Source organism: Onychostoma macrolepis, chromosome 01 (assembly GCF_012432095.1).
Source record: "Onychostoma macrolepis isolate SWU-2019 chromosome 01, ASM1243209v1, whole genome shotgun sequence".
In the NCBI taxonomy this organism is placed as follows: Eukaryota; Metazoa; Chordata; class Actinopteri; order Cypriniformes; family Cyprinidae; genus Onychostoma; species Onychostoma macrolepis.
Window position 1 is genome coordinate 24305308 of NC_081155.1, and position 27490 is coordinate 24332797.

The window sequence follows — 27490 nt, forward strand, 5'->3', positions numbered from 1 at the left end:
AATACCCAATTTTTTTTTTCAGGATGAATCAGCATCACTTAAATGACTGGAGGTTTTTAATTATAAAAAACAGCTGTTTTAACGGGTGTTTCAACATTTTCCAGTATATCCATTCCACTCTACCGTTCATATGTTTGAGGTTGGTAAGATATTTTGTAATATTTTTTGAAAGTTCTTGAACATCTCTTATGCTATTTTTGGATTCGGGATTTATTTATGAATAGAAAAAAAAAAAAGTTATAAAATGTATTTTGTCAGTTTTGATCAATTCAATGCCTCCTTAATCTTACCTTTGAATTTCTGATCATTAGTATATGTGATATCCCACCCCTCTCCCATAAAATCTGATTTCCTTTAAATGAAAAAATGTGCAGATTTTAAGGTGAATCAACATGGTGCATGGCCAGAAAAGCAAATCTTAAGCAAAATAAGCAAAACTTGTTTTACTGAGTTGCCAGTTACATTAAAACCAGTGGAAAAATGTACATCAAATTTTACATGAACTCTGAAGCTAATCAAGGAAATGATCTCTCTAGACAGCCCAGAGTGAGATTAGAGTTTCCGGAAGCAGTATGTTTCATTTCCTACGGACCCCCCTACGATTTGAGTGTGAGTTTCTCTCACATATGCATAAATGCAACCTCTCTGTATCTTTCTCACTCTCCAGACATGTGAAGCATCTAACCATGTCTCAATCTAAAAAACTTCTGTTTTTTTATTTAACCTGTTTGTGAACAATCTTTTGAATGCATTTGTAAGATAAGTTTTTGACATTTTCACCAATTTTGTACCTACATGTAGTTAGGTCTGAAATAGAATAGCACCAATAAGACATTTGCTCACATCCACATATGCGGTCACTGCGTTGAGGTTGCGACCCTTTTCATAGCTCAATCCAGAAGGAAGCATTTCAACTCTTGCTTCATTTTCCGTGAAGGAGTCTCAAACAACCTTTGACATACACAGACAAGCATACCCACAGTCTTAGAGATGACTGAAGGGAGCTTTTGTATGTCTGGGCAAGCTGTGCCTACGTCCATGTGTCTGTCTCTTGAAAAAAATAAGCGACCAGGTCTTTTTCTCTCACTCACATGCAGGAGCCAACACTTCAAAAGAAGTCTGGGATGAATGAAGAGGGTGGGTCACTTTTTCCTCCACACGAGAGCCTGTGAAAGCTCTAGGGCAGATTTTGAGGTGGGAGAATGGAGCAGTTTGGATGGGATATACACTACAACATCCAAAATTATACCAGGAGGGAAGAAGTTTAGTTTCACACTGGCTTTGGAGTCCATGTGACAAAATGAACACATTTACTTGTGCAAGACAGATATTATGCCAAAAGAAATAAAAATATCATGAATACCACACATTTATGCCCACATGTGTTGGTAATAAGAATTTAATCTGGATGTAATCTTTTTGTAAACAAGATAGATTCCAAGAAATGTATCCGCCCCCTGAGATACTGTAAATATGAGCAGATTATCTGTGTGCATATTAAATATGCCAGTTTGTGCACACTAAATGTAGGCTGCAGGGATAAACGTCAAAGGATAAATATCATAATAAGGATAAATATCAAGGCAGCACTGAAAGAGGCCATCTGCTTTGAGACATGCACATAGAGGTTTGAGCCTTTGGCAGAACTCAGTGTCTAATATTCCAATACTGCCCTCTAGTGGTGTATCTTTGACAATAGCTGATTTTTCCTGACCAGAAGCCAGTACAAACACAGTCTGAGCCACACAGGATGAAATAGCAAGTATTTTTCTTCATGTATTTATTCATGACTGGTTTTGGTCAAGGAGCCATTAGCTTAAGGGCAGTTAAATTATACATGGAAAATAGTTGTCATAAAATAGGATTTTAAATTCCCATTTATTTCTTTCATTTTTTTCACAAACACGTGAAAGTCACGCACATGTCGTGAAATTTTAAAAGATGGAAATTCAATTACTGAGTTGTTTTGCTGTAAATCAGGGGTTTTCCGACTCTCAACTACCCCAGTCACTTCCAATAATAAAAATACAGATATTATTGGTAAAACTTTGTAATAACATCATTACAATATACTATGTTTATCAGGTCATTAGATAATTTTCCTTTAAATTACTAAAACATGTAATAAACATTCATTCATAATCTGCTTTATACATCTCTGTGGAGCCCTTGAAGTAAATTACAAACATTCAGGGCTACACAGATTCCTGGTTGAAATCCCTGGTGTAAAATGTTTAGGAGGTGATCATAGTGCCGTCTTACCCTGCAAGCATTTCAAAGATGAGAACACCCAGAGCCCACCAGTCAACGGCTCGTCCATGACCTTTACTTTGAATCACTTCTGGAGCCAAATATTCAGGAGTACCACATAGAGTCCATGTCCTGGAAAGAAAGAGAGAATAAAATAGTGATGGACAGAAAGAGATGGAAATCCTACAGGGTCTCAAATTCTTAGACCACCGGGATTAAAATCTGATTTATATCTGGAAATAAAACTGAAAGTTTTAGCAGTATGAAAATAACAAAGAAAGAACAAATGTGTAAAATTCTGTACTATTTCTCAGCCAGTAAATGAATCAACAATACAATGACAATGACAATACAAATAAATGCATTTCACTAATGGCCTTTTGTATAAGTACGAGATATATGTGTGTAAGTAATGTCAGCCAATCATTATTGCAAAATAATGATCAGAAACCCAAAATATTTTGTGATGGCCAGTTTTCATTGTCATACTTATAGCTATTTACCATAAAAATAAATGGACATGAAATATTGATTTGTGTTGGCTATATATTTATCACCGTAAAAATAGATGCATAACCAGTGTAACATGGCCCACCTACTACAGTGACTGTTTACATAGCACACAGAGGGGTGTAATTACACTACACCTTTGTGACAGCTGGCTATCTGGACCCGGATTGTATTGGCTGATGCAAGGTAGAGACAGTATATCCACTTCAAGCCAAGGATACTATAAGCGTAACTGTATATTGAGCTAGAAGCTAGGGTGAAAGCCCACTACACTGTAGTAGAGGGTTTCTGATTACACGGAGTAGATACAGCTCCATGGGGTGAAATGACAAATCTGTGTTTGTTTGTTTGGGGCCATGGGGCCAGTTGATAAACGAGTCTGTTGACCTGTCCTTCAGCAAACGGCTGCCCTTTGCTTCTCTGTCTGGATATGGTTTTGTAACAGAATTATAAGATTGTATCTGTTGATACCAGAATGTCAATAAGGAGAATATATATGTAAAGGAGACTATTTTTTTTTTGGTATACTAATACCAGTATCTCAGTATAAGGAAATGATGAGTAACATAAATGCTATACTGGAGATTTCTCACAGAAACCTTTTGCGGTTTTAGCAGATGTTTTGCTTGACCTTCTGATTGTTCTAACTCCTGGGTCTTTAACCTTTTTTAGGACAAAGAACATTATACTGTATAAGTATGAGAGTATATAACTTTCTAACTGGGCCAATAACAACATAGTAAAACAATATTAATTTTCTAACTTAACATTTAAAAGTCCAGATTTATGAACTTGTCACTTGTACATTACATATACATTTGTGTTAAAACATTTGGTTACACTTTATTTTAAGGTGTCCTTGTTACAGTGTACTTATACATTTAAGTACTGAGTAAAATTAATTAACTACATGTACTTACTATATGGTTAGGGTTTGGCCTAAGGTTATTTAAGTGAAATTATGCATAATTTATTGTTATTATAATAGTAAGTACATGTAACGTGTAACAAGGGCGCCTTAAAATAAAGTGTTACCAAACATTTTTAATATGGGAGCAACAACATTTTGATTAATTTTATTTAATATTTTATTCAACATTAGCATAATATGTATTTCGTTTTTTCAAGGGTTGTCTAAATTACATCACAGAACTGAGGTACCTCAGGGTTCAGTGCTCGGCTCTCTTCTATTCTCAGTATAACTTTACTGGGCCATATTACTGTTGATACTTTCATAATACTGCCATGGTGACAGCAAACTTACACGAAAAGGGGTCCAGAATAGCTTGCGCGCATGTCTCTCGCAGTATTTATATTCCTTCTTTTCTTGCTCTCTATTTCAGTCTCTTTCTTTATCTTTCTGTGCTCAGCTGTCTGGTTTTAGTTCTTCTCTCTGTAATAGAGAGGATTAGTCTCCCTTGTGTTAACTGAAGCCTCTCAGTGTCAGCTCACAACAGCATTCCAATGAACTGTGAGAGGTTTGGTGTGACGTGATTTTCGATTGGCTCTGATGATTTATGTTTACTCTAATTATATCAGACTGCATACTAATAGGAGCAGCGAAGAAACTGATCCGGTTATCAAGATCAGATCCTGTTATTAATATAAGCACAACTGATGACTCACTTAACAATATGTTTGTCTGCATGGTTGTGCTTATATGTCTTGACTAGAAAAGGTAGACCTCTCTGTGTTTTATTTAACTGTTACTCTTTGCTGTGATGGCTGACTAGTTTATGTCATTGCTATAACAAGCGTGTAAACATCTCAAAATTCAGTCAAATGTTCAAAAAGAACCTTTAGGACATCAAAGCTGTTGTGATGAAGGTGACTTTTCTCTGAATTCCTCTCTATTTTTTTCTTTCTGATTGGCCACTTGAAGCTGTGCAGCTAGCGTTTGACAAGTTCCCTCCTTCGCCCCCAAACGCGACCACAATAAGAGCCCTGTAATTCATCAGTAACTCTGACACAATAATAAGCCCTCATATTGAGCAGACACTCTGACAAGATGATAGAAGAAAAACAGATCAAAAATGTCCTAATGCTGCCTACAAGAATAAAAACAAGGCCCTGATGCCTGAACTAGGACTGGATTTTTTAAGTCCTCATCATGTACTCTTTTTAACAATACAGGGGCTTCAAATGACCATTGATGAAAGTAAACAGCAAATATCTCTGAACATAAAGCCAAATGCAAATATAGCCACCAGGTGGCAATATTGCCACATGACAGTCTGTGCAAACGCCATCTACTCAGACTGGAAAAGCCAAAGCTGTTGCTTGCAGGGACAGTTGTCTTCTCCATTGGACCGGAGGCACTGCTTTCAGTTTCTATATGTGGGTCACTTGCACATCAGAGTCAGACCCCAGACGATCTGGGTCCTTCCTCATACACAGAGAAACAGAATCACGACCCACGCTTACACATCAGAGGGGTCAAGGCTTGCTCTGAGAAAGCACTGCAGTACTCTGCACTGCAGATGGATATACACGCATACAAACAAACAATCTCTTGTTCTTTTACTGTTTTGAATGATACTACCAGGGGGCACAACCAGAGGGATTTTCAATTTCAGCAAGGTTACTCTTAGATTGGTCTATGGTCCATTGGTTGCACTCATTCAGAATTAATAACGGTGGGTTGACTGATGCTCTAGGGGGCCAAACTAAGCCTTTTTTTGTAATAGACACTCATATTAGGACAGCTTTAATACCCGCAAAGAAGCAATCCTATATGTCTTTGTAGGGAGATTCACGCTTCATGATTGAATGAAGGCATTCATTTGGATATTTTGAAGAATGAAGAGTGACATGGTGGTTCGTTACTGCAATATGTGACCCTGGACCACAAAACCAGTCTTAAGTCGCTGGGGTATATTTGTAGCAATAGTCAAAAATACACTGTATGGGTCAAAATTACAGATTTTTCGGTAACACTTTATAATAAGGTGTCATTTATTAACATTAGTTAATGTATTAACTAACATGAACAAATAATGAACAATGCATTTATTACACTATTTATTAATCTTTGTTAATGTTAGTTAATGAAAATACAGTTGTTCACTGTTTATTCATGTTAGTTCACAGTGCATTAACTAATGTTAACAAACACAACTCATGATTTTAATAATTCATTAGTAAATGATGAAATTAACATTAACTAAGATTAATAAATGCTGTAGAAGTATTGTTCATTCTTAGTTCATATTTACTAATGTTGTTAACTAATGTTAACTAATGAACCTTATTGTAAAGTGTTACCAATTTTTCTTTTATGCCAAAAATCATTAGTATATTAAGTAAAGACCATATTCCATGATGATATTTTGTAAATTTACTACTGTAAATATATCAAAACGTCATTTTTGATTAGTAATATGCATTGCTAAGAATTCATTTGGACAACTTTAAAGGCGATTTTCTCAATATTTAGATTTTTTTGCACCCTCAGATTCCAGATTTTCAAATAGTTGTATCTCAGCTAAATATTGTCCGACCCTAACAACCCATACATCAATGAAAGCTTATTTATTCAGCTTTCAGATGATGTATAAATCTCAATTTCGAAAAATTGACACTTAAGACTGGTTTTGTGGTCCAGGGTCACATATATATTCACGAACATCTCAACTGAAATGTTCAAATGTTAAAATATTAAAATGCTCAACTGAATTTGATCCCCTACAGAATTTCAAAGCAGTTCTAACGGTTTACATTTAATTTGACAATGAGAACAATAGGAATGTTAAAATGCCATGGAATGAAGGTAAAAATCTGCAGCATGCCTAATCCAATCTTAAAATCATCTTTAATCTTCAAGGACACACACTTCAGATAACTGCTGCTCAGCTAGCTCTCTCTCCCTGGTTTCCGTACTTAAAAATAACTTCAAAAGATTTCACAACATCAACATATCTATCTAGGAGTGTATTAAGGGGAAATGACTATATTTCAACGTAATCAGCTGAGAAGACATCAACAACGAACAGAAAAACAGTGTGATATCTGCAGTTAAATTTCATCATATGTTGAGTGTTTCAGGTAGGAATGCACCAATGCCATTAGAGAACCAATATGAGAACCTACTCAACTGTCTGCAGCTCTAATGCTCCACCATATTGGCTTTTGGTTTTGGATTATTTATTGACTACATAAGCACAGGATTGGACCTAAATCATTGCATGTAATTAATTAAACAGATTTAATAGATAATTAATTTGAACATTAAAATAAATAAATAAAGCAAGATAGATTCTAATGTTTGTTTGGATGATTGTCCACTGTGGATAATTGTCATTTAAAAAAAAAAAATAATAATTAGGTATACCACTCAAATGGTGAGTGTCATGTGACAATGAAGACTTGACTAATTGGTGCTGAAAAAAAAAAAAAAAACTGCATTTTTGATCAAATAAATGCAGCTTTGGTGACCATAAGAGACTTTTGTGTGTGTTCATGACTTCTTGAAAACTTTTTGTGTAACTAATTGCCAACATACCTTTCTGACAGCTTTTTTGCGAACCCGAAATCTGTCAATCGAATATGCCCCTCACTGTCCAGCAGTATATTCTCTGGTTTCAGGTCTCTGTAGACAATTTCTTTGGAGTGAAGGTATTCAATGGCGCACACGATTTCAGCTGAATAAAACATTCCTGTGCTGTTGCTAAAACGTCCTCGGCTGCGCAAATAGCTGAAGAGTTCACCGCCATTCACATATTCCATCAACATGTACAGGAAACGATCATCATGGTGCGTCCAGAACCTGAGAAAGGTCCACATTATATGTGTTACATGTGATTTGGTCATAGAACACATATACATGCGTATACCTGCCATATGGTGTGACAAACAGGCTACACATTAAAGACCTGGACTTACATTACAAAAGCATTAAAAAAAATCATGCCAGGTCATGCCATAATGTCAATAACCATGATATAGAACAGTGGTTCTCAACCTTTTTGACTTCAAGGCCCCACATCACCCATAAATATATTCAAAGGCCCCATATCTCTTCTAGCTTTTAGAGTTACTTGATAAGGTTTTATATATATATATATATATATATATATATATATATATATATATATATATATATATATATATATATATATATATATATATATATATATATATATATATATATATTTTACCTGATAAAATATTTTAAAGCTTGGCATAATTACACAAATGTATATTCATTATAAAAATGCCCATGGAGTTATAAGCGTGTATTAATCTTTTAGAATTTTCCAGGTCTAGAAATCATACTTTTAAAAGACTACCTCCTATATCCAGTTTTTTAAAGATGTGATCCCTCTTCAAAAAATAAATAAAATAATATAAATAAATAAAATAAAACAAATACAAAAATATATAAATAAAATAATATATTTATTTCTTGACACCCCTAGTTGAGAACCACTGATATAGTATAGTATCTGTAGTTAAAAATATTTAATAATAAATTCAAAAGATAACAAATACAAATTCAAAGTTCAATATTGACTGAATTGATTGTACAAGGTCAAACAACATTTGGCATTGATGTTTTTGGTTAAGCAAACTGAAATGTTTATACAGCACACTTAAATGTTTATACAGATCATAACCTATAGTATTTTTATGAGATATCTGTAAACAGTGTTCTCATTTCTGTTGTAGCCTATATGTTAATGTTGTGCAGTCAGTGTTCACTTACAGTCTGACAAGGAAAGGATGGTTCACCTCCGTCAGAACCTCTTTCTCATTATGCACGTGTTGCTCCTGCTTCAGACGAATTACATCTGGGATTTTCATCGCCTTCAGAGCAAAAAAACCTCTTGTCTTTTTATCCTTCACCAGAAAAACCCTTCCAAAGGTTCCTGTACCTGAAACAATGTGGAATATTGATATAAGGAGAACAGCTACAATGTAGAAATCAATGTTAAAATATTTTCTTAATCCACAGTGAACCCAAAATATACAGACAACTAAGCCATACTTAAAAATGGGGGATAATTTATTCATCTTTGCTCAGTTTCTCTTCCCAGTATCCTAAGGAAACCATCAAATCTATAAATTCTTTTGTGACGACCACTTTAACCCGCTTCTTAAATATTATCTGAGAGTATAGAAGCATGTTTGTGTTTGGTCTCTCCACAGAGATTTGTTGTCCACAGATGAATGGTACTCAGAGCTGGGAGAGTAAAACTCTCAAAGACGACCCGTCTCAAAGAAGTCTTTGATTTCTACTGTACGGAGACACGAGTTTCAGCGGGTAATAGATCTTACATTACACACACATGATCAATGGCGACAGAGAGAGCTCTCAAGCTGAGAGAGCAGGGCACCTTGAACCACCCACCAAATTACAGGCTACTCAGTCTCACCGGAGTGCTGTTACAAGCCTGAGAGGTCAATACCTACTACAGGAGACAACTCGACAGGCTATTTGGACAATACATCCTATTATATGCTCTTAGACCTAAGCCTCACACTTAATGCTCAACTAATCCTTGATGATAAACCAAACAACTTAACAACATCATGGAAAAAAAAAGAACAGACATGCCCAGAAATGTGTACATGAGGAGTTGTTGTACACTACGTGTACTAGCACTCGGGTCAAGAGGCGGTAAACCACACTCGAGGAGTAGTGGCTGTTGTTTGGGTTTAAAGGCCATGAAGTGGATCAAGGAGCTGAGATACCGCAGAGAGGCTAGTGTTTTATTTGTTTAACCTTGCTTTGGCTTGAGAAAGACTTTTTACCTAGACACCGGAGACAGAACAAATACCCTTGACATTTTGATGGATGTTATTGTAAAAAGAAATCATGGTTTTTGATTTACACTAGCATTCAAAAGTTTTAGGTCAGTGAGATATTTTAACTTTATTTTTAATACTTTTATTCAGCAAAGATGTATTAAATTGATCAATTTACTTTATATTTATATTTATGATCGCTTTACATTTTTAAAAGCTGTATAAACATATTCATGACATAAAAACCATGCAATACAATTAAAGGAATAGTTTACATTTACATTTAGTCATTTTGCAGACGCTTTTATCCAAAGCGACTTACAATTTGGGAATACATAAAGCGATTCATCTTGAAGAGGCAATCCGACAAACGAAGTGCTTGTAACACCAAGTCTCAGGCATTGTTTAAATAAGTACAAGCTAGCAAGGGAAGGAATAAATAAGGAGAAAGAGGTTTTTCTTTTTTTTTTTTTTATGTGTAGGGTGAAGTCAAGTAGTGTCGAAAGAGATGAGTTTTCAGCTATTGCTTGAAGACTGACAGGGATCCAGTACTCCGAATATGGGTGGGAAGATCATTCCACCAGCCTGGAATGGTGAACGAGAATGTTCTGGAGAGTGATTTTGAGCCTCTTTGTGATGGTACCACGAGGCGTCGCTCACTAGCAGATCTCAGACTTCTGGAGGGGATGTAGATTCTTAATAGTGAGTGCATGTAGGCGGGTGACCAAAAGTTGTTGGTCCCCATGACTTCCGTAGTAGGGAAAGAAATGCTATGGAAGTCAATGGGGACCATCAACTGTTTGATTACCAGCATTCAAAATATCTTCTTTTGTGTTCAACATAAGAAAGAAACTCATACAGGTTTGGAACGACATGAGAGTGAGTAAATGATGACAAAATTTTCATTTTTGGGCCAACTGTCCCTTTAAATTTCTCACAAAATTAGTCTTTCTGTTTGAGATCTTCGAGTTTGATATTTGATAAAAAATTCAAAACCATTTCTAAAAAATATTAGGGCTGCAAAAAGATTAATCATGATTAATCACATTCAAAATTAAAGTTTATGTTTACATAATATATGTGTGTGTGGACTGTGCATATTTATTATGTTATATTATTATTATGTATTTTTCTAATAATTCAACGGACCGAAGTCAATTATTCCGCTTATACTACGGTTTCCACACCTCAAGACATCGATCAGATGATATATTTCAAGGCATTCGTCCAGTATTTCTACTTAAATCGCTATTGTGAGTAGGATTATTTCTTCCGCATTTCATCCAACGCCTCCGTTGCTAATTTCAAAACGCCATTTTAAACCTAGTAACGGAGGCTTGAGCCGTTGATAGCAGATTAATGCAGTTAATACAGTTAATAACTAGAGAGAGAGAGAGAGAGAGAGAGAGAGATTACCTCTGGGCGTCTCTCAATAGTGTTCGGCAGCAATGTCTCTAGTTATAGTGAAACTTAGTTCCTTTTTTCACGAACAGCGTCGTTATTGTTACCTCTCTTGTGAGAAGTCATGTAGTTTTTAAGTAGTTTACTGATAAAATCGTCAGAGTAGCGCTAACAACATTAGCACGATGTATGCTAGTGTGTGTGCAAACTGTAACTGTTCTGTATGTGCGGTCTGTGAGGGAGAGAGAGCGGGAGAGATAGAGTATGTGCTTTCCGTACATAATAAAGCGCAATTTTGTGGCAAAAAGATGGACATGATCTGCCGTTTTTATCATATTGTTTACTATATTTATGTGTTTGGCCAGTGTCGTTGTGGGTTTTGGTTATTTTGCTGTTGTAAGACCTTTGAAATAACAGAAATCATTTGGCGAACTGCTATGGTCATGTAATGCGGTCAAGAGATGCCTGGAACTACATTCGCCATGCGTTTCCCTGAAAATAATTGCACATCTCAGAACGTTTGGCAGCCAATCAGATTCATGCATTCAACGGCCCCGTAGTATAAGTATATATAAATAATTGTATAATGTATAATTTGTAATAATGTACATTTTCCTTAATATATACACATATTAATCACGATTAATCATTTTGGAGCCCTAAAAAATATTTATTATTGACATTTCTGAATAAAACCATTGCCTAGTAACATTATAAAAGGACAATCCAGTACTGAGACTTGTGGCTGCTTTTCCATGTACAGTAAAAATGAAAGCGTAAATGTCATAAGAGTTAGATTTCAAGAAATCAAGATTAATGCTGTACTGAACACCGAACTAAGCTCTGCTCTTTTTGTAACGGGGTAGTTTCAGACGACCTACATTTCCTTGTAGTTGCATTGTGATGAGTTACGAGCTACAATACTGATGGAATAACTGACATGGAATGTTGGCATTTAACACATTTACCTCACACAAGGAATCTTTGTTCAGAGACCACTGAGTTGACATGGTTACACAAGCGTGGAAGAAAACAAATGCCTTGGCTGTCAGAGGGGAGGGAACGGGGCTGGTAACATGTGAAGCAAGATACTTGATGACACATTATTAGATCATGTTTCCTGCCTGTTACAGGGGAATCTTATTCCGCTGGCAACACATTCAAAACATCAAAGGAGCTGTTATTGTGAAATTAGAAGTGAAGAAATCGAAGTCACAATGCTTCACTATTCTCCTCCACCTTCTTATTGGTCAGACACATTCAATAGCTATGTTTACATGCACCCAAATAATCTGTTAGTAACTGGGCTGATGGCTCGATCGGATTGAAAAGCCTTCATGTAAACGTCAATTGATCTGAAGAAGCTCGATCTGAACGACCTCAAATTTTGATCGGACTGAAAGGAGTGGTGTAGACCTGAAATAATCCAATTGATAAGAGAGAGAGAGAGAGAGAAAAAAAAACCCTAAGCATATAAACAGTTGAACGTGACTATGACAATATGATCTTCTCAATAGGATTCAAAAATACATTCCATGCATGCGCAGTGCTGTGATGCAAATGTTCACCGGAGACCTTTTATAATAAGATTTTTGTTTATGGTTCACTTCTTACAAAATTCCATAATGTTTATTCAGGTCTTACTGGTCAGTTGAGGAGACTGAATATTAACTAAAAAAAAATTCTAAAAAACTCTTTCCTTTTAGATATCTCAACAAGGCAGAATCGACAATGATACTCAAGGTGACATTATAACTGTGGCTTTTTCCAGTTCTGAATGAAGGGAGTAGGGCTTTTTGGGGTTCATATAAAAATAAACTATGTATTCTATCTAAATTAATGCATGCAAATATACCTTGTTTGGGTTGGGGAGCTAAAACATTGAGGGCAGTGTCTTCAATTCTTTCTCTCTCTCTTTCTTTTTTTAATCTTTCCACTAGGGTTGGGCGATGACTACCAAATTGGCATCGGACGATGTCTACAGTGAAACATTGTGATGGACGATGACACCGGGGGGCGGGGTTAGGGGTGTACCCGAAGCGTGAATCCGTATGCAGAAACACACGGAAAAAAAATAACGTGTTCTACGGAGCCACTAAAGGGACATGGTTAGCCGCTTGCTAGCAGCCTGTTACATTACAGTACATGAAAGTTCACTTACCACACACACAGAGTAAGGAGAGATGACTGATAGGACAATGGCGAATGATTTGCAGATACTGAGCACCACTGACAAACATCTAATCTTATAAAATTTATGGTACTGCTGTTCTGTAGTATAGAGTCCGTGTGATCGCGAATCTCGAAAGTGAAAGTAAAATAAGAGCGCGCATTCGAAAGCGGTTTCAGTGCCCTGCATATTAGTAACGGTTCCCTGATGCCAGCAATTTATATACAGTATAATTACCCAATGATATAATTGCAAGAGAAAGTATTTAATTAATTTATTTTTTAATCCTCCCAACTCGTAGGCAATTTATTCCCCTTAGGGGTTCCGTTACCGTAGTATACTTAATTTCCTTTCCGAACATGGAATTGGGATGCGGAGGATTGCGGAAGAGGGGGTGGGGGGGGAAGGAATCATCACAATGCTGGCTCAACATTGTGAAGTCTGTCAGCCATCGGCGATGGCATCGTCTATCAGCCCAACCCTACTTTCCACCAATGTTTTAATGCCCAACTGATTAAAAATGGCACGGTTCACTTTATAAATTAAATTAAATTAAATTAAATACAGACCATGGGACAATATTAAGATTTAAACATTTCAAACAGCCATGGGAAATATTTTTACTTTCAAGAGCAATAACCAAATCACCTCATCTTAAAATAAATAAACAAAGATGTAAAAACTTCAAAGCAAAAGCACATTTCTATGCAAGCCAAGGACAGTTTTCCTTAATAAATCTAAATTCTTCTTGTGGTGGGGTGATGTTTGTTCCATCTTATTAAGTTCAAGAGATGGATTTATTGATGTATTTTGACTGTATAGAACTACATCTTGAAATTATGACTAAGGCCAGATTAAAGCACAAGGTCAGGTTCTAAAAAAACTTATATTGATACACACTTAAAAAAATCTCAAAAATATACTTTTGTACCTTGATCAAATAATTTGTGACTGTGATTGAGCCACAGTTTACCTAGTTTTGTGTAGCCAGCCTGACGGCAGTATGTTTGGAAACCATTGCAGCATTGAATGGCCAAGGACTGGCCAAGAGGCCATATGACAGACAAGTAAAACAACCAATCATGTCTTGTTTTCTGCCACATCATGTTTAGGGGCGTGGAAATATGCCCACAATAACAGGCTGGTGTGTAAAACTCTTGGAAATACTTTAAAGGGTCTATGCCGCGAACGTACATATTTCACATAGTTTTGAAAATCCAGCATTTAGTTGATCCCAATAAGCGCTCATTATCAAAGTTGTAAACATGATGGCTTTCTTCTTCCATGAGGGGTTTGGCATCACGGCATCATTGTTTCCAGGCGGAACTTTAAAGAACGCAATACACATGTCTCCCAGAAATCTTGTAGAATTCAACCAATCAGATGACGACTCTGAAACTCTTGAAGTGTTTACAATTTTGTGTGCCATATAGGCCTGAACGGTTAATCAAAATCGAACCGAAATTGTGAAAATTTGGCTTGATGCGATTACTGAATTGCAAAAGCTGCGATTTTTAATAAAATAAACATAGGCACAGTGTCAGTAGTAAATGCTGCTCATCTCTGCAAGCGCTGTGAGTTTGAGTCGCTTATAAAGTGCATCTGAAAAAGCAACACACATGCCAAACATCCTCCCAAATTTAAAAAGGAATAATAATGCTTTTATCTAAAGAAATTTGAAGTAAACCTGCGATAATCCATGTTTTTCTGCAGGGTATATAAGTGAACAGAAATAGTTTTCCCCCCCACAGTGGATGCATAAAAGACTCATAATTCATATTAGAGACATGGGCTTTTTTTGGTTTTTACATAACTCTCGATTTAAAAAAAAAAATGAAAAGAAAGAAATTAAAGAAATTACTGTCAAAGATTTTTATCATAACAGTATCATATGATGTACAGTTATAGGCTGCCTGCATGTTAACAACAATGTTTTGTAAAACAATAGTTTTATGTAAAATAAAATTAGTATTATCTTATTAATTTTATATTTAAATTTTTTAAATCACATTTTAAATCGCAATTTTAACCAGAAAAATTGCAATTAGAATTTCCCCCCCAAATTGTGCAGCCCTAGTGTCATATGCATCAGACATTTAGCCATAGGCATGATGTCTGAGGCTGAGACTACAGTTGACCTGACTAGCCGACAACAACCATGCGTGTGCATCAACCAAGAGAAAGATATGATATGAATCACGTATTGAGAAAACATAAAATAATCATGCATAAGTATATATTACATAGTAAAAACAAACAAACAAAAAAAAGATTATACATAGCTAAAGTTGGAAATTTCCATCAAGGTCTATTGTTTTGTTGTGTTTTTATAGGCTATTCAACTCTTGATAATGAAACAATAATAATAAAACAAGAAATATGAGCTTTCCCTCTACTCCCTTTCTTTTAGAATAAACCACACATGGCTTTTGAGTAAATGCACTTCGTGGAAGTATTTAACAGAATACATTTCCTGCTGTCACTATATAATGTGGTAAACCCACCCCACAGCTTAGTGAATATTTTACATTCTCAGCATGTAATTTGTATGCATCTCACACAATGCAATCTTATAGCATAACCTTCATAGCTCAAAGTCTAAATTCTCTTGAGCGATTGTTTATTACAGCGATTTTATCACAGTTAAAGGGAACACGTAAGAGTTTAATTTATTTGAAATGATAAATCACAATTATTCTCAAGTAATATATCGCATTGCTCATAATTTCATAATAGATTGCTGCAGGGAAGAAGCATTCTGGTTCCCTCAAAAAAAAAAAAAAAAAAGCCAGTAGGATATTTTCATTGGCTTTGGGGTTATTGCAGAGAATAAGCTCTGTGACCAATAAAAGTACATGATTCTTAACCTAAATTATTTGTTCATCAAGCTATTTACAAATAAACAATTATCATGAACTTTGAAGACTAAATACAATTGCAAGATGTATAAAGCTAAAGTTAGGCTATAAACAAGCTACATCACAGTTGCATGACTATCCACATCACTAAGCTTCAGACAACTCTTTTCTTTTTCTTTTTTTATCTACAAGGCAGAAAGATTGGATTCAAATAGTTTGCAAGAGCGTAAATACAAAAAAGCTGTAAAAGTGAGTAGATGAGTTTTCCTGTGTGGCACAATGGCGTTTAATGACCACAACCTCTGTTAGCAACCACGTAAATGCTTAAAGAAAACAAAACACCACAAGTGTTACAGATGTTACAGATCTATTTCGTTTTGAAGAATTACCCAATAAAGATTAAGTTATTTTATTACAAGTGAATGTTGCACCTTTTCCAGGTTGTAGTGCTCAGGCTTTAGGGCATCAGTGTACACATTTCAATTCACTTTTTTTTTTTTCAACAGCTTGAATAAATATCCATAATTTACATTATACTTTATATATTTCCAGTTTTCTAAATAGTCAGATTACGTGTTTCGGGTGGCAGATGCCACTTTATCTATATGGGAATAGTTTTTTTACTTTTCAGTTATCAACCTTAACCATTATAAGACAATTAACATGATTATGAGACACTGACCTTATTTTGATTCATTAATGAATGCCTTAATTCAGTCATGAATGGTATCATTATTGGATTAGTTTAAGTCTTCTTGGCAAACCATATTCTAAAACTGGTCTTTATAAAGGCTGTAAAGGTTCTTTTAAAAAGCAAATCTCAAGCACATTTTCAGCCTTTCACTAGGAAACCCGTGTTTCAGTAATAGTCTGCCATCACATCTGACTTTATACTTGTGGGCAGGGATAACCTTCACTGAGCTGCATTTAGCCTTGCTGTGATATCAAATGCCTTAAAATGTTTTAGCTGCATTTGCCCTTAGTTAACAAAAGAACACTTTTGCTGTATTATCCACATTCATTCTCTATTCTGCCATAAATCAAATCAGAGCAAAACCCAAGAAAAAAGGGAGTTCTGACAACTATTTCCTCATTATTTTAACGGCAATGTAACGATAAGAGAATTCAGATAGAAGCTTAAATCATTCGTCATAGGCCGTAAATCTCTACCATCCCACAAAAAGCTCTTTAAATTGGATTATTTATGCTGGGCCTAATGCTATAGTATACACTTCAGATCCATTTTTATACAGGAGATCGCCTCTCAAAATGCTATGAAAAACATTTTCCCCTAAACCACAAAGCAATTTTCTTGTACAGTAAATCACAGATATGACAAAGATCGTTGTTTCTTGGAAATAGCACTTAAGTATCTGCTCCAAAAAAACTGTGAGGCTGCTCCGATAATTATGTGAGAATCAAGCATTTGCACTGTGTGTGGTGTAGCCTGAGTTAGGGGCAAGTACCCAAGTACCCAAAAACTGTACTCAAGTAAAAGTAAAAGTACTTATAGAAATATTTACTTAAGTAAAAGTAAAAGTAATAGTCTGAATAGTTACTTGAGTGAGAGTAAAAAAGTATCGGATAAAAAAAACTACTCAAGTAGTTAGTTACTAGTTACTTTGGATCATATACTGTATATATATATATATAGTCTATTTTTTATTTAGATATATAGATAAAATGTATGTAATGTGTATATAGGCTATATACAGTATATGTGTTTTTTTTTTTACGTAATTTATTTCAGTGATGCAAAACAGCATTTTCATCGACCTTTACGCCAGTCTTCAGTGTCAAATAATCCTTCAGAAATCATTCCAATATGTTGATTTATTATCAGTGCTGTTCTTTTTAGCTTTCTATTCATCAAAGAATCCTGAACAAAATGTCACAGGTTTCAAAAAATATTAAGCAGCAAAACTGTTTCCAACACTGGTAATAAATCAATATATATTAGAATGATTTCTGAAGGATCATATGACTCTGAAAACTTTATAGTAACAGCTGATGAAAATTCTGATTTGCATCACTGAATTAAATTATATTTTATTTTAAAGTATATTAATTATGTATTAAATGTATATATGTAGCCTATATATAACCTCTGACATGGAGAAGAGTGAAAACTCCTCACATGACCACTACCGAACATCTGAACATAACGAAACAAATGCACATTGACGGATCTGATTTTGCAAAATGTAAACAAATGTATATTGTGTACATGTTCAACAAACTGTCATAGTGGTATCGTGTACTGTAGTCAAATGTAGCCTATATATACCTGTGGAACCGTAGACAGCACACGCGGTGTTTATCTTTTAAAGATCTTCATAGCTAGTAAATAATAGCCTTTGCAGATTTGCTTTCAATTGACTGTAGATCCAAAGCCACGTCTTCAACGCTCTTGATGTTCTTAAACTTTCTGTTTAACTCTGAGTGAGAACCATTCAAACTGATTTGCGAACCAATTCACGGGTTTGCCAACTGGTTTGATCAAGCCTTTGAACAGAATTGACTCAAAAGAATGAATTATTCGCAAATGGGCATCACTCATTGCCCAGAGAAAAGTAGACGGCGCGTTTGGAATAAATTGAAGCATTTTTGTATTGCATTAAGATAAAGTAACGTGAGAAACGTCGCCCACAGTAACGAAGTAAACGTACCGTTTTTTCACTAAAAATGTACTTGAGTAAGAGTAAAAGTACCCATCTTCAAATATGCTCAAAGTATTACCGCAAAAAAATTGCTCAAGTAAATGTAACGAAGTAAATGTAACTCGTTACTACCCACCTCTGGTTAGGGGTGGGCGATATAGCCTCAAAATGATATCATGATATTTCAAGAAAATTTGCGATAACGATATTTATGACGATATACACAAAAATATGGAACAACGTTTTGTTGGTGATTGCAGCTGGCAGGCAGCAGCATTTATTAGTGCAAATACAATGAAGGGCATTTTCCATCATTTTCCAATGAGCTACTGTCATTGATGACAGACTATCTAATTCGAAGTGTAAATCTGTCATGAGGTGGCAGAAGCAGCATCATAGTGCAATAGTAGTGACCAGTGTTGGGCAAGTTACTTTAAAAAAAAAAAAGTAATTAGTTAGTTACTGGTAACACTTTACAATAAGGTTCATTAGTTAACTACATTAGTTAACATGAACTAATAATGAACTGCACTTATACAGCGTTAATGTTAATTTCAACATTTAATTATACATTATTAAAATCTTGTTAACATTAGGTAATGCACTGTGAACTAACAATGAACATCTGTATTTTTATTAACTAACGTTAGGGAAGATTAGTAAATACAGTAACAAATGTATTGCTCATGGTTAGTTCATGTTAGTTAATACATTAACTAATGTTTAACTAATGAACCTTATTGTAAAGTGTTACCAAGTTACTAGTTAGTTCTCACAAGTAGTAACTGAGTTAGTAACTGAGTTACATCATTATAAAAGTAATCAATTACCAGGGGAAGTAACTATTGTTCAAATACGTCAAATAACTTGGATGCCTCCAATATTAAATGTTAAATGAATGAAATGGACACTACATGGAATAAATTATTATTTTAAAACATTGTACACTAATACAAAACAACAACTTAAAAATATTTTTTAACATTCTAGCAGACATTATACCAACATAACACAATTTAACTTAAAATGAATAAGTTAGTAAAATAATATTTTGTGGCCATTTTGGAGACCCCCTTCATGCAAATAAATGCAGTCTTGCTGAGCAGAAGGGAATTCTTTTCAAACATTAGAAAATATTACAGATCCCAATTTGAATGCAATTGACCTATCGGTAAGCCCCGCCCCCCTTAGTTACTGTTGCTCCCTCGGACAAACAAAGGGAGTTGCTCTCTGTCTTACAATGACAGCTACAAGTGTGAAAACCTTGTCCCACGATGTTTTTGCACAATTTTGGACACAGAAGGCTACCAAATGGGAATTAAATATTCCATGGAGGGATTTATAAAATATTTAAAAATAAATACAGTGGGTAACTCGAAGGAGGGTTTACAGATCACAATGCAAGCGGAAGAAGTCTCATATTACATTTGTTTCCAATGTTTCTCTATGGCACTGAAACCTAAAGATGTCCGAGTTCCGCTCCCCGTGCAACTGATACTCAACTGCCATTGGCTAGTCTGCATTCGAGGGGAGGGGCTTACCGATAGGTCAATTCATGCGTGTATTAGAAAACAACATTCTGCAGTGTATTTAATTGTTAAAGGCCATTTTGCGATTTTAATCATCATACAGTAGCCAGCAACACCACCCCTTCCTCTTCTCATTGGAGACATGAGATGCAGTACTAAACGGTCTCTCGCTATCTGTGCTTGTAATAATTTTTGCATCTTTCAGTTTTAAATGCTTCAACACTGCCGTCATGTTTGCTGCATAAGTGCACGCCTCTATTTGATCGCGTCACGTCATTGTTCGGTACAATTTATTAGGTCTTTTTGTTTATTTTCGGCCGAATAATTTCAGCTGCCAAACAATTGGTGCATCCCTAGTAAATACATAATTGCGTCGTTATATCATTGATATCGTGATATGACACTTTTTTTATCATGTAATAATTTATACCGGTATTATCGTGGACATGGATATGATATGGCACACCCCTAGCCCGAGTATGTATGATGACAAAGATACTTCAATTATACCCCTAGGTTTACCTCCTAAGAACACATCTTAAACTTTCTGGAGAAGCATGTTAAATAAAGCACACAAAATCCAACTCCCATTTTGTCAGACAAACTCTTATTTAAAGGTATCAAATGTAGAAAAATGCAATAGCTTACATAAAATTTTTTAACCATTTAGTATAAGCAATTTAGAATATTAAACATATTTGAAAAAATATTCTACATTTTTAATATTAAGTTTAATGGTGAGGGTCGAACTAACAGGGTGCTGTTCGGTCAGTTGATGAACTTGAATAATGTGTTTTAGTCAAAGTATTGGGACTTATGATGGCATAAATATTTGTTATCCAGAATACATCATTTTTGTAATAATTGTGTTGTGTTATGTAAGTTACCATTACAAAGATTAGTGTTCTCTTTGGCTGATTCTCTTCCATTTCAATGAGTATACAACTTTTTTGGTGTAGAAGTCACCATATACAGTCATGGCCAAAAATATCGGCTCCCTTGGTAAATATGATCAAAGAAGGCTGTGAAAATTAATCTGCATTGTTAATCCTTTTGATCTTTTATTAAAAAAATTCACAAAAATCTAACCTTTCATTGGATAATAAGAATTTAAAAATTTTAAATACTTTTTGAAACCTCAATTTGCCAGTTTAACAGCTCTAAATTTTCTCCTATAATGCCTGATGAGGTTAGAGAACACCTGACAAGAGATCAGAGACTGTTCCTTCATCCAGAATCACTCCAGACACTTTAGATTCCCAGCTGTTGGTGTTTCTTCTCTTCAGTTCACCCCACTCATTTTTTATAGGGTTCAGGTCAGAGGAATGGCCAGCAGAAGCGTGGTTTTATGCTCAGTGACCCATTTTTGTGTTGTTTTTGAGGTTTGTGCTTGGATTATTGTACAGTTGGAAGACCCAAACATGGCCCATTATAAGATTTCTAACAGAGTCAATCACTTATTGATTTTTTATCTGTTGGTATTTGATAGAATCCATGATGCCATGTGTCTAATCAAGATGTCCAGGACCTCCAGCAGAAATATAAGCCCACAACATCAAAAATACAGCAGTTTATTTCATTGTACACATGGGGTACTTTTTATCCCTGTGTTCACCAAACCCATCTTGAGTGCTAAAAAGCCAGTCCCATTTGAAGTTCCAGTCGAGTCTTATAACTGAATATACTGGAGTTTGTTTTTGGATGAGCTCAGAGAATTTTTCTTGAAACCCTCCCAAACAACATGTGGTGAAAATTTTTTTTTTTTAAGGTTTTCTGACCCCGAGACTCAACTATTTTCTGCAATTCTCCAGCTGTGGTCCTTGGAGAGTCTTTAGCCACTCAAACTCTCCTTCTCACCATGCATTAGGACGATATAGACACATGCCTCTTCCAGGCAGTTTCGTAACATTTTATGTTGATTGGAACTTCTTAATTATTGCCCTGATGGTGGAAATGGGGATTTTCAATGCTTCAACTCTTTTCTTAAAGCCACTTCACTAGTTTGTGAAGCTCAATTATCTTTTGCTGCACATCAGAAATATATTCTTTGTTTTTTCTCATTGTGATGGATGATTAAGGGAATTTGGCCTTTGTTTTCCCTCCTATTTATATTTCTGTGAAACAGGAAGCCATGGCTGGATAATTTCATGTTCATAATCACCCTGGAGTGCTCAAAATTGGGAATATAAATGGGAATATACTTCAGAGATATTTTACTGATAAGAATTTCTAGGGGTGCCAATAATTGTGTTCAATGTGTATCTGAGAAAAACATTTAATTTAATAATGATATTTCCCCCCGTTTTAAATTCTAATTATATAAATGAAAGGTTTTTAGTGATTTAAAAAAAATAAAAGATCAAAAGGATTAACAATGCAGATTAATTTTCACAGCCTTCTTTAAACATATTTACCAAGGGTGCCGATATTTTTGGCCATGACTGTATAACCTTTTCAGTCTGCTCAACAAATGCACTGATAACTGATGGGTTCGACAAACATAAAGACTTACATCTCTATGCTTAGTTCAACTCAAAACACACTTTGAACTTGGATCCACAAGTAAAAAACATTACTGTTTTTGAGTGTATTTATGTTTGATAAAAGCATAGCCAAACTTCAAATATTAGGCTGATTCAATAAGTTTTTCATACATTGTATATACCGTATTCAGCCGAATATAGGACGATGATTTTTTCTTGAAATACATCTGAAAAAACGTGGTCGTCTTATATTCAGGGTCTAGACTTTGACATGTCAGTAATACACCCACAACAACAGGTGGCGCCAAAAACGCATAAAACGAGTGTGCCATGAAATATGTAATGTAATGTAATGTGTGCTGTAAAGATCGCGAGTGAAAACAAAAGAAAAAGAAAAGCTTACAGCGGCACGAGTCGTGACTGTAATGTTAGCCTGATGAGACCAAACTTCCTCTGTAAGTGATTTTAAAACATAAGACAGTACCCAGATTTGAAGACTACAATAAGATTTCACTTCTACTGTTAATAAAATTTTGGTAGGCTACTATGAGATGGATAGCCTAAATGTTATATAACTCAGATGGGCTACCTGTTATTTTTATGGTATATCAAAAAGTGCATATTTTTCAATGTCATTGTTGGTACATTTTACCAGTATTTACCATACTTTCAAAACAAAAATTAAAATAGGAAAAATATGCAATATGAAAATAATTTAAGAAAAAAAGTGTTTTACAGAGAGAGAAAAAACAAAACAAAAACAACAACAACAACAACAACAACAAAAAAAAACAAACAAGATTTGGTTTTCAAAAAGCCTTTTTCCAAAAGGTACATCTGGAGAAAGGGATATCATCTTATAATCAGGGTCGTCTTATATTCGGGACAATACGGTACTTAAAAAAAAAAAAAAAGTTTTCGAATCTACTCACATTTCACATTTTTGAGTTCTCTCACCTTCTGATTTTTTTTACAGTGTAAAACTAAAATTAAGAAAGGCTTCAATTAGTGATACACCATGATCATGATTTTTCATGGCCGATTCCGGTAAACTGGCCGATTCCGATACCGATTTCCGATTTTTTTTTCTTTAAGCAACAAATAAGAAAGAATGAAAGTATACATAAACAAGATGTTTATTTGGTATTTAACAGGCCAAACTGGCTTTTGGCTATTGAAAACAATAACTGTAACCATCTGAAAAAAAAATGGCAGTATCTGCGCAGTAAATACATTCAATATAAACATAGATGGTACTGACATCAGCATTTAGCTTTTGTTTTTAAATTGGGTTGAAACTACATAAAACTGGCCTTAAACTGTTCCTGTTCAACTGTCCACAAGTCGTCAAATAAAGTGCGCGCATCCATAATAAAACATGCCTCACATGGCTCCGGGGCATGAATAAAGGCCTCCTGTTGTGAATCCATGCGTTTTCATCAGAAAAATATCCATATTTCAAACGTAATAAACACTTATCTCTCACTTCCGGTATCTGACATATGCGGAAGGCATTCCGGAGGATGACGTAGGACGTCATTATCATAATTATAATAATAAGAACTCAGACACATGACAATCGTAGCTTCTGTCTAATTGCGATTGCGATTTCATTTTGATTTATCGTGCAGCCCTACTAGGATGCCTCTAGGGTGAGTAAAACACAGGCTAATTTTCATTTTTGGGTGAACTAACCCTTTAAATGAGAACATTAACTCTGACCATGTGAAATTAAAGGCAACAACTGCATAGTTACAATCCAAACAACACAATCAACACATTCAACAGTTCAAACAAAGATGTTACTTAATCAGTATTTGTTTTCATTTTTAAATTTGGTGTAAAGAAAAAAGGTCTTTACCAGTGAAACTAAATAAAACTAAAGCAGGCTATATAAATAAATGATTCCAAAATGTTAAATCAAATAATGTTTAGTGCAACTAGTAAAACAAAGATGCTACAGCATCTTATATAGTGCTTTTTAAATCAAATTAAGTCAATGTAATTTTAAGGTAAAATAAAAATAATCATCCTCTACAGAAGTGACGTTAACTTCACGCTTTTCAAAAGTGCATGCAAAAAGAAGCATTTCAGCTTTGTCACAAGTTAGTCCGTTTCGTTTCTCATCCAACACGCGAGAAGCTGTGCTGAACAACCGTTCACTGTCTATGCTTGTGCAGGGCACGGACAGATACACTCATGCAACTTCAGCAAGCGCAGGAAAGCGGCTCTTATTTGTGCGCCAGTACACCAACGGCTGTTCGCTTCTTGGTATCTGTTTTTCTGTGTTTGTTGTGCTTTTGCCAAATGTCTTCCACACAAATGACATGATCACAAATGATTATAATGTAGTGTGCACACAGGCAGGTCAACCGGTGCATCCCTAACTTCAGTGCTGCTGGACAGAGCCTGGCTAACCCTCACTGTTGCTAGTCTGCACTGGCTTGCTAGGCTTCCAACAGGAATCCTGCATGACAAGCTTATTCTCGAGAAACTGAAACCTCACAAGGTTGAGGGACTGAGATTAAGTTTCAACATCCTATTTACAGTGTACAGTATGTTTCTGCTTTAGAATAAAACAAATAAATAAATAGGTTAAAGTGAGCTAGGGTTTAAAAACAGTGAAATTCAAAAGTTGCAATTAGCTCACTTTTTTACTTAGCTAGGCAAAAATGGGTGATGCACTGAAATGTTTTTAGATATTTCATCTGAACAAATTTACATAAGCCTAGTGCTATTCTAGCATCAGCTTTGGTAACGGTGAAGTTCGTCCAGCTGTCTACAGCTGACATGGTTAACTGTTGTAGCTTATCCTTTTTTTGACTCTGACTGTGCAACTGAGTGTTGATGAGAGTAAAAAAGAAACAAGGGGAATCTTAATCAACTTAATCAATACAGTGTGACAACAACTAACACCACCAGAAAAACAAAAACAAAACATGCTGACACGTGCAAAATGCCTGTGTACACATTCCGACCTGGCCTGTTTTTTTTTTTCCCAGACATGAACTGCTCTCCTCCTCACCCTGAGGCCCTTTAACAATGAGCTATCCTTTCAGTTTTATACAGTTCAGCTAAAAGAAGTAGATATCATCACAACTACTAATAACTTAGACAGGAGGCCTTAAAAAGAATGGCAGGACTAATATTAGCAGTGTTCAAGAATGTCCATGACATGACTGTCATCTATGGCTAAACAACACTGGTGGAGCTAGTGCAGACTAGAATGATGTAGGTTGTCCTCTTAGTCATGATTGTTCTATGGCTTGAGTAATAATCCTGTCAGCTTTTGCCTGAAATCACATGGTGCTAATGAGAACGAGGAAGCACTTGGTGCTCAGAAAGGAGGTAACATGTTGTTGCCACGTCGTTCAATATAAATAGAGGGGATTGTTTAGAAACTGAACATTCTATTAACAGATACAATTCAGTCACATGAGATTTACTCCTTGTCAGATGGGCCTTGTTCCATCTGTTTGCAAGGCACGTATGCATTTAAATTACTTTTCACTGCCGAATGTGGGAGTAGAAGAGATGGTGTGTAATGAAACTAATTAAAATGTGTTAGAGGTGCGAGTGAACTAAGATAGTGAGGTCTTCAGGGGTGTAAAGGAAGAGGAAGAACAAAAATACATGATATTGAGTTTTCTTATTGGCTTATGTTTTAAAGACAAGAAAAGAACGGGCATAAATTAGAAGTAGTAAATTACAAAGTAAATTTGCCATTAGCAATTCTGCACACTGATCTATAAAGTGTGGATGAGAAAAACATTATGGGTTGTATTTTTAAGAGGATTTCAGCTGCTGAGAGGATCTAATTTGATATATTAAAAAACCCCAAAACATTACCACATAATTTTCAGCAGCCATCACCGCAGTCCTCAGTGTCACATGATCCTTCAGAAATCATTCTAATATGCTGATTTGCTGCTCAAGGAACATTATTATCAGTGTTGAAAATAGTTGTGCTGCTTAACATTTTTGTGCAAACCATGATACAAGATTTTTTGATGAATACAAAGTTCAAAGAACAGCATTAAAGTAAAATTATAAATGCCTTCACTGTAACCTTTTAATTAGTGCTGTCAAATGATTAATCGAGATTAATCGCATCCAAAATAAAAGTTTTTGTTTACATAATATGTGCGTGTGTACGGTGTATATTTGTTATATGTATATAAAGACACACACATACAGCATATATTTTGAAAATATTTACATGCATTTATGTGTATATATTCATATTCATATAAATTATATATGTAAATATATTTAATATAAAAACGTAACATCTTTTTCTTAAATATATACATGAATGTGTATGTGTGTGTGTGTGTGTGTGTGTGTATATATATATATATATATATATATATACACATAATAAATATGCACAGTCCACACACACATATATTATGTAAACACAAACTTTTATTTTGAATGTGATTAATCGTGATTAAATCTTTTTGCAGCCCTAATATTTTTTAGAAATGGTTTTGAATTTATCATCAAATATCAAACTCGAAGATCTCAAACAGAAAGACTAATTTTGTGAGAAATTTAAAGGGACAGTTGGCCCAAAAATGAAAATTTTGTCATCATTTACTCACTCTCATGTCGTTCCAAACCTGTATGAGTTTCTTTCTTATGTTGAACACAAAAGAAGATATTTTGAATGCTGGTAATCAAACAGTTGATGGTCCCCATTGACTTCCATAGCATTTCTTTCCCTACTACGGAAGTCATGGGGACCAACAACTGTTTGATTCTTCAAAATATTTTCTTTTGTGTTCAACATAAGAAAGAAACTTATACAGGTGTGGAATGACATGAGGGTGAGTAAATTAGTAAAATCTCGATTAATCGTTTGATAGCACTACTTTTA

The 27490-nt window shown here is 35.1% G+C and overlaps 1 protein-coding gene across 1 annotated transcript in view; it reads right to left on the reverse strand.

Moving 5' to 3' along the window:
- Positions 1 to 27490, reverse strand: part of prkx (protein kinase X-linked) — a 47787-nt gene that overhangs the window by 17649 nt on the left and 2648 nt on the right. Inside the window, exons 2-4 of the mRNA XM_058782253.1 lie at positions 8465 to 8633; positions 7262 to 7525; positions 2263 to 2382 (exon numbers count right to left, since the gene is read on the reverse strand). Of these exons, the coding sequence (XP_058638236.1) occupies positions 2263 to 2382; positions 7262 to 7525; positions 8465 to 8633 (553 nt within the window). The remainder of the gene's footprint in view (positions 1 to 2262; positions 2383 to 7261; positions 7526 to 8464; positions 8634 to 27490) is intronic.